Genomic DNA, 8,142 nt, shown 5'->3' with positions numbered 1-8,142 from the left:
GGCATATAGATAATGTAAGGAAACAACGCGTCGTTGATCATGTACGTTGCGAGGGTATGTTGAAATGTTCTTCATCACACCGAAGCCAACACTTGCTTTGAGTTGGTGTCAGGCTCTCGAAGGCAGGGAGTCCGAAGCTCTGCCGCCACCGGAGGCTGTCGATGAAACTTCGTCCAGGAGGTGCAGGCAGCGGGTAGTTCAAGTAACGGGGGGGAGATTCAACGTACATTCGCTTCCTCCGATAGCCCGGCTCCCCTCGCTCGTTTCAGCGCTTCTCCACACTCATGGGCCTCGCCTCGCCTCCAGCAGTCATGCGCTGTCATCCACCATGACCAGCACGATCTCGTGCGAGCTTCGTCTCGATCGATCCCTTCCTGTCCTCCTCCCATCATGATCATTGACCCTGGCTCCTCCTCCTCCATGGCGTCCGACAGGTCCGAAATTCCTCACTCGATCTCCAAAATGCTTCTGCCTTTTTGCAATTTCTATTTTTGGCACTGAGGCGGACACATTGTTCTTATAAAGGATGAGTTTATCAACAGAATATTTGTACAAGAAACTTTAGTCTTCTATAATGAGTGAACTTTCAGATTGCGACGGGGAGGCCATGGGATGAGCGGAGAGGAGTGCGGCGATGCGCATGCTCTCAGGACCTTCTGGCGCTTCCAAGAGGGTCGAGGACGAGGGACAGAGATCCGATCCCGACGAGCTTCTTCTTGCCTGAAGCTGCTCCTTACTCTTTCCCTCATCAGCATGATCGCTCTTTGCCGGTTCCCAGCAGCGCATGGGTTCGCGCTTCTGGTCCATGGGCACACGTTCGGTGCAGCGGCTTGCAATGGACAGGGGAGGATGAGATCATGCCGTTCGGTTGTACTGGGTCGATTCCTTTCTTCCAAGAAGAGTAACACGAGAGGAAGTAGAAATGCATCTCCTAGAATGATGGCCAGCGAAGGAAAGTCCGCCTGGTTTACGCCTGCTGAAGAAACATCAGCAGAAATCAAGGTGAAGAATAGCCGCTTCATTGGGACGTTAGCATACACTCCTTCAGTTGAAGATGCGAGGTGAATGAAAGAGCTTCGAGGTGCTCCTTGCCCTGAGGGAGTACAGGAAATTCATCGCTGACATGAAAGTGCGCTATCCCGACGCAAGGCATAACTGCTACGGTAAGGCCGGGGATGAGTATACCGCCTGCCGCTCCATCAAACTGCAACTCTGACATGTTCTATGATGGTATGCACAGCTTTCAAGATCGGCGATGCATCAAGGTAGGGATCGACTGATGACACTGTGGTCGAGTATTAATTGCTCTATACAGCTCGATCGAGGGCATGAGCGATGACGGGGAGCCATCGGGAACAGCAGGTGCTCGTGATGTAACAGAGAGGAGACATGTTGAAGTAAGGAATTATTCTGCAGGCAGGCCCATCCTCAACGTCATTGCCGGCAGTTCTGTCACTGATTGCACACTGGTACTTGATCCCCTAGCGTAGGCCTTCTTTGCTGACGGAGGTGTGAAGGTGGTGACAAGATACTTCGGTGGGACCAAGTTAGGAACAGGAGGTCTAGTCAAGGCATACACCGAGTGTGCACAGGTACGAGAGGAGGACGTTCCAGGGTCTAAGCACCTTACCTCACCCTACGGCAGGTAACTCTCTTGGGCTCCAAGACAGTGGAGCGAGTCTTCCGCGTCAGGCTGGCTGTATCTGGTGTCGATTATGGACTCTATGCAAAGTTGCGATCATCCCTCGAAGCCCTGGGAGGGTGAGCAGTCCACCTGCGGTCCAGTGCTTCGATCATGATCGCTGTTCTGATCAGGATCATCGAAGACGAGAACTTTGGCGAGGACGTTGCTTTTAAAGTGAACGTGGGTGAGTCAGCGGCGCACGCTGGCATCTCAGGATCTGATTGGGCACATGTTTAGAAGAAGAGATCCGCGAACAGGCCATTCAAGTCATGATGGATGAAACGGCAGGTCAGACTACGGTACAGCTGATCATGTAGTCACTGAGTGACTTTTTCAACCGCTTGCTCAGGGAAGGCGACGATTTCTTGATGCCATGGCACGGAATCCAGGCTGGGCGGCGGGGGCTCCGATCCCGATCGCTGTGACTAGCCTCGGTGACTGTCAGTAGTAGCCAAGTTACGGTAGTACACTCACGGTCAATCTGGCATCCGGCACGACGGTAGCATGGTCCTTCCATACTGACTCCCGTCCGTCTGGGCTCGGATCATGAGTCCCGGCACCCCACAGGGCCACGGATTCGGACGGTCCGATCCGATCACCGTACGGTCACTGGGCCGCGCGTCGACACAGCGCGTCGGCCTACTAGTATCATGTCACTGTCATGGTACGGTCATGGTACCGTACGGTACCGTACTACGGTACGCCGCAGCACGGAGTACGGCCCGGTAGTCGTCACTGAGACACTGAGTAACGTGCCTGACGATGCCATCCGCCGGAGTCCGTGAGGATGACTTTGGGCATCCGATATGATCCGAGGCTCCGCGGGGGGGCGGTGTCCATTTCACTGAACGGTTAAGGTAGTAGTTACTGAAGTGAAGGTATCAGTTAAGTTTGGGGGACAGCAGTCGGCACTGTTGGTTCTCACCGTTACAGTCCTCTGAAGTACCGAGTCTCCTGGGTGTCCTCGTTGCCTAAGTTTGTTACTTAACAGTTTTAACTTTGAAAGGTTTTTTGACCCGTCACCGTCACGGTTTGGAGTCCGTGCCGTGCCGCCACTTCCGCCCGGCCTTTCTGTATAGAAGGGTAGTCAACAGCCGGGGGCGTAGTAATGTTTAACTTAACTTTGAGTAAAGACCAATATGATCGCTTCCTTTACTTTACGCGGCCGCCCTTGCAGCTTCTTGAGATGCGTCTTCCCTTCAATCGTACCTATACCCCCTCTGGGCCCTCCGAACCTGGCTTCCGGACGCTGACTCTCAAGGGTGGGGTGGGAGTCAACACCTGGGGTTTGACTGTCAGAAATAAAACGTTGTAGTGGAGATACGGAGGAGATTGTTGATGTAGTAAAATCCTAGAATGGTCCAGAAGAGGATATTGTCTAAGACTTTCTTGCAAATGGTAGGGTACTCCAACAGGAAACAGGGGTAGGGGTCGGAAATAGTTCGCAAACAGGTCAGGATGTGGGGTTTCTTGACAGAGAAAAGAAGGGTGGGGGTATTCACAATCCCATTACAGGGTCCCTAAATATTGTTCGAGGGAGGTGGGGTGCTTTTTACTTTGGGAAAGGGGGCCGAAACTCTATTGGTGGTGGGGTGGCAAGAAAGAAGGAAATAGACAGGGTAGTGCACAGGAGAAATTGGGGTACTGGGTACAGGGGGACAAGAGATAAAAGTCAGGGTCAGGTGGAAATAGAACCCACAACCTGTTATTTCCAGCACGGGGACTCCAATTGACTCCAAAACCATGCAAGCTGCTGCGGTGAAGGTTAACGCGAGGACAAGAGTACAGGACGGTTCTGGACGTAAGACAAGGAAGGTTGAGTTGACAGTCAACGCACTAGAGCAATTCTATCACATGAGGCAGGAAGACGCAGCAGCCATTTTGGGAGTTTCCCTCTCGAGCCTTAAGTCCTCCTGTCGTAGGCTAGGAATTTCGCGATGGCCATACTCTCGAAAGCGAAACGAGGAGCATGATACCTTCGTCAGCGTGCTCTTGAACAATGGAGATGAGAGTTTTTCACTTTCAAACGAGCAAGACTTCCAGCATTCCCAAACTAGCAGTGATTCCTCATCACAAGAAATGAAGGACCAAGAGGATGACCATGAGGACAATATTGAAGGGCTTTCAGAGAGTGGAAGTGAACACACAGAATCGGCAGAAGGTGCTGAAGTTGTGGATTCGAAGTGGATTCGCTGGTTCATTGAAGTGGGAGACAGTGACATCATTGATAATGAAACACCGTTGTTTCCATAATTTTTGAATTCTTTCTTTTACAACACTTCTCTTTTAGATAACTGTTCATCACTTCTCTTTTAGATAACTGTTCAATTGCGTAGTGCGTAGGAACGTGTGATTGTTCTGCGATTTGTAAATTATAAAATTTCATACCTACACTGGCACGGCCGTATTGCTGTATTGCACTTGGAACCATGCAAATATTTCAGGATATTTCTTGATGCATTCTTGCATAGTGCAGATAATATATCATCCAGTCCAGTCGTGATATTTCAGATCATGTTCCAACTCGAAGTTTGTTAGAACAAAGCCTCTGGATTGCTGTCGAGGAATGATTTAGGCGTCGATGAATTATGCTGAATGCCATTGAACTAGTGAACAAGATGACTTGAATGACCGTCGATTGGATTCAACTGGCCCGCCAAGAACACTGGCCCGCTACCCATGTTCAATATCAACACAATCAACACGAGTGGCTGCGACACCTACTTGCAAGTTTCACTCAGTAATGATCCGCTCAAAAGCAGTCATGAGTGGCCTGAGCTGGCACACCTGAACTGTACTGTACTGTGTCTATGTGAATGATAGTAGAGCATAATAGGATGTGAACAAACTTTGAAACTTTGCATTTGTTGCCTCGTTTTGGTAAGGAAAAGTTGTCATTCTTTTTAAATTCTACGCAGGAGCGAATCACAGAAGATCACAGAGCTTTTACTCTAGAGACCTAGGACATAGGTCGCATTTCCTTGGTCTAAAACTGTTCCGGGGGCCGACGGAGGGCTTAAACTCTGATGACAGTCTGTAAACGGGTGGGTTCAAACACGGGTACCAGGGGGTGGACATACGACCTATGGTGGGGTCCCTCCGACCTTCGATGCCCCCATGGGTCGCAAATCTCCCTGGCAGCTCAATGTGGTGCTACATGTTTTTCCGCTGTGCAGACTTCCCGAAAACGATTGTTTTCAGGATCATTGAATTGAAAGGTAAAGCTATATCTGTATTTTAGCTCAAGAAAAAGAATGTATATTTATTAAGGTTTTAAAAGAGCCATGTTCGGTACTTGGGTACATTCCGAGGAATATATGTTTTTAAAACCATTCGTGATGCTGACACCACCCCCATACTCTTCATATCAACACAATATCCAGTGGTCAAAGGACCCACTCCCTACAACTTTCCCCCATGCTGGACCACCCCTTCATTTCTCGACTTTTACCCGGTGTTTCCTAGTCCAAATTTTGTTTCCCTCTCCACTACCCCTAAAACATCTTCAACACGTCACTCTCGGAGCACCTACCCACCCATGTCTGCCCCTCTGAAGACCCTTGTCAATGGATATATCCAATCGCGGAACTCTCCGGATTTCCGCTTGCTCCTTCCCCCTTCACACCGGTGGTCTGCTGTGCAACAATATTATAGCCCCCCCTTCCTGCCTCCTCGGCGATTCGTATCGCTGAATATCAGAGCAACCTGCCGTGCTGAAAAGCTTGACTTAGACTACAGTACTTGACAGTTCTGTCACTCGATAGCTCTGAAACCTTTGGTAACTTTTCAAAGTGGATTCTCCCGATGTCGAGTGCAGTTCAAGTAAATGCAAGACCGAGGAATGCAAATGGATATATTACAGTCCGCAAGGTCCAACTGCAAGAGAGTGTCTTGAGACCACTTTTTGGCATTCGCCAGGAAGATGCTGCACAATACTTGGTAAGGATAGAAAATTCTCCTGCAAGTTGTGAACTTGTTGTGAAATGTTACCTCAGGGTGTCTCGCTTTCAAGTCTCAAGAGCGCGTGCAGAAGGCTTGGGATCAAACGATGGCCCTATACTAGAAGCCGCATTGACTCACCTGCTAGCCCTATGGATTCTCCAACAGTTGCTAGGCAGGACGTGCCAGAATCGAGCGAAGCTGGAGAATCTGCCGCACTTGCATGTTCTGGCGGCTGCACGGACGGGGGCCACCAAGACCTCAATTTCGCAATAGAGGGAGATGACGACCACAGAGACGAAATCTCCAGAATTGATCTCGAATCTACTTTATACGATCAACGATTCATTTTTTCTAAGGAAACTACAGTAATCGCTCATGACAAGACGGATGCGACTCAGAATATCTCCGAAATCCGAACTGATGCGAACGAAATCACAGAAGCAAACGAAATACAAGCATTTTTGTGGGAGTCCAGCTCTCATGGCATCGAGGCTACCTGGCTTGACTGGATTTGACTGGACAAAGACTGGTATACAGCGAGTTGCAAGAGGTTTTGGATTCGAAAATTGTACGTAGAGTATCCATCAAGATATTTCGGTGGCATAATTTTTCATGAGGGCTTTGTATCCCTTCATGTCGCTTTATCTTATGAGGTATGACTCAATCGAATACCACTAAATAATGATTTAATGTTACAATGTAATTGGGGTAACACAAAAATGTAATTGAGGGTCAAAATGTAATTGATGAGGTCTTTTACTATCATCAGAACACTTGTACAAAACAAATAAACAACTAGCGTGAACATTCACCGAACCGGTATGCGGCAGAAAAGCAGATGCTAAGTGTTGTCATGACTGGATTCCTGCTGTTTATGTCCCATTGATCCTTGCGGTTGATGCACTCGCAACTTTCAAACATTCTCGTGTTTGAGAAGCTCATTTTCGAATGTTTGCTCATATCTCTTCAGCATCGGATTCGTCTAGACTGACATACCAAGATATCCATATAGGATCCAATATGAATTCTCCGTCAATCATGGTTGAGTCTGATTGAGGGCTGTGACAGGGTTCGTCTTGAGTTTCCTCTTCTTCTTCTGCAGGGTGGTTCACGTTCTCAGTTGGCGCGATCACCGTGTCAGATGATGCAACGGAAGATTCTGCATCTATGCTGCTCTCTACTAGGACCGATTTGAATGAGCTTCCTTCATTGGATACAAACCTTGTGTATGGCCATCTGGTCAGTCCGAGACGACGGCAAGATGATTTCAGACTTGACAGCGACACTCCCTGTCAACAATCTATCAGGCTATGGCCTAGACGGAAAAAGGAGATACCAGCATGTCAGCTGCTATTTCTTGCCGCATATGGAAGAGGGGCCTCAACTTGTCGAGAGTGATTTCCACTGGCCGTGTAGAGGCTCCCGCAGCGTTCATGCGCTTGCGAGAGTTGACTTTGACGGATGCCGCTTGCATCTTTAGCAGGGTGAACTCACTTGATGCGAATACGGAGGTTGAGAAGCAGAATGACACGAAGTGCTGAGACCGTTCAGGATGAGGGCTATGGAGGCGATGCAGTTGTGATGGGGATGCCGCTCGGTGCGGGGAAGCAGGGTTCTGGAGAAAGAGGGGCACGAGGGTCGTAAGTGAGGACCGCTGACGAACAACAGCTTGAGATTGCAAGAGATACCGGAGCCCCTGCAGGAGTAAAACCAAGGGACACCTCAAGATTTCAACAGGTTTAACTAACCGGTGGTTTTTACTTGGAATCGACTGGTAGGGGTCCAGTCAATCTTGAGGTTGAGCGCCTGGCTATAGGGACGTAAGTCCCGCGCCCCGGAGATCGCTTGCGAGGGGAGAAGTTCCATCTGGACCCCTTACAATGGTATGGGTGGTAGTGGGGAATAGATGGGGTTGAGTGACCCCCCGCACAGAGGTCTCTGGTATCCCTGGGAAGGGGTACTCATTCGGAATGTCTGGTCGACAAGGGTAGGGGGTCCAACGGTCAGGTATTCCGCGTTTATAATCACCTTGATCTTGTGCTTGTGCTGACTCGAGGTAAAACTTCGGCCCGTGACTGTTGCAGGCTTTGATCGGCAAGTTCCGATGCCAAATGACTAAATTCTTTCGTTCGACCGGCCGTGCCGCAATGCGGCGGCAGTGAGCCGCCGGGCCCGGGCCTGGCGAGTCCGGCGGCAGGCTGAAGTCACTGACTTGAAGGCTGGGCCCGGGAACCCGGGTGTGACTCACTGAGTCAGGCTTTTTATGGCGGTGAGTAAACTGCTTATTAACTTACCTTTGAGTAAACTGTGAGGGTTCAACACCGCCCGGCGGGACGGCGGCGCGGCACTGCATGGCCCTTTCAGTGGCCGGGCCGCCGGCGGCCGGCCTTGCGGCTGAGTGCCATCAGGTTGGGCGCCGGGCCGGCGGCCCCCCGGTCGCGGGCTGGGCCAGCGGCTCTTCAGACTTCGAAGTTCAGTGAAGGCTCATCCTCGAACACGAAACTCAACTTGACTTG

General features: G+C 50.1%; 5 protein-coding genes across 5 annotated transcripts in view; 3 read left to right on the top strand and 2 right to left on the bottom strand.

Moving 5' to 3' along the window:
- Positions 1-229, bottom strand: part of GUITHDRAFT_105686 (hypothetical protein) — a gene marked incomplete at both ends in the record, with an annotated part of 5,031 nt that extends 4,802 nt beyond the window's left edge. Inside the window, one exon of the mRNA XM_005835467.1 lies at positions 81-229. Coding sequence (XP_005835524.1) covers positions 81-229 — 149 coding nt within the window. The remainder of the gene's footprint in view (positions 1-80) is intronic.
- A 524-nt stretch (positions 230-753) lies between these two features.
- Positions 754-2,132, top strand: GUITHDRAFT_105685 (hypothetical protein; the record flags this gene model as incomplete). Its single annotated transcript, XM_005835466.1, has 10 exons — positions 754-1,061; positions 1,108-1,163; positions 1,241-1,265; positions 1,316-1,362; positions 1,417-1,469; positions 1,518-1,592; positions 1,646-1,761; positions 1,816-1,868; positions 1,922-1,983; positions 2,034-2,132. 10 exons carry the CDS (start codon positions 754-756, stop codon positions 2,130-2,132), a joined length of 894 nt encoding a protein of 297 aa, XP_005835523.1.
- A 1,295-nt stretch (positions 2,133-3,427) lies between these two features.
- On the top strand, positions 3,428-3,937 carry GUITHDRAFT_105684 (hypothetical protein; the record flags this gene model as incomplete). The annotated part of the gene is made up of 1 exon (XM_005835465.1): positions 3,428-3,937. One exon carries the CDS (start codon positions 3,428-3,430, stop codon positions 3,935-3,937), a length of 510 nt encoding a protein of 169 aa, XP_005835522.1.
- A 1,551-nt stretch (positions 3,938-5,488) lies between these two features.
- GUITHDRAFT_105683 (hypothetical protein) lies at positions 5,489-6,141 on the top strand (the record flags this gene model as incomplete). The annotated part of the gene is made up of 2 exons (XM_005835464.1): positions 5,489-5,623; positions 5,680-6,141. 2 exons carry the CDS (start codon positions 5,489-5,491, stop codon positions 6,139-6,141), a joined length of 597 nt encoding a protein of 198 aa, XP_005835521.1.
- A 228-nt stretch (positions 6,142-6,369) lies between these two features.
- On the bottom strand, positions 6,370-7,282 carry GUITHDRAFT_151773 (hypothetical protein; the record flags this gene model as incomplete). Its single annotated transcript, XM_005835463.1, has 2 exons — positions 6,963-7,282; positions 6,370-6,915 (listed from the first exon to the last, which is right to left on the bottom strand). Coding segments are annotated over exons 1-2 (461 nt in total), but the record flags the coding sequence as incomplete, so codon positions are not given.
- Between the last annotated feature and the right edge of the window lie 860 nt (positions 7,283-8,142).

This window comes from Guillardia theta (genome assembly GCF_000315625.1).
Source record: "Guillardia theta CCMP2712 unplaced genomic scaffold GUITHscaffold_21, whole genome shotgun sequence".
Taxonomy (NCBI): Eukaryota; class Cryptophyceae; order Pyrenomonadales; family Geminigeraceae; genus Guillardia; species Guillardia theta.
The sequence above is the reverse complement of the archived record's forward strand: the minus strand, read 5'-3'. Positions and strand labels throughout refer to the sequence as shown.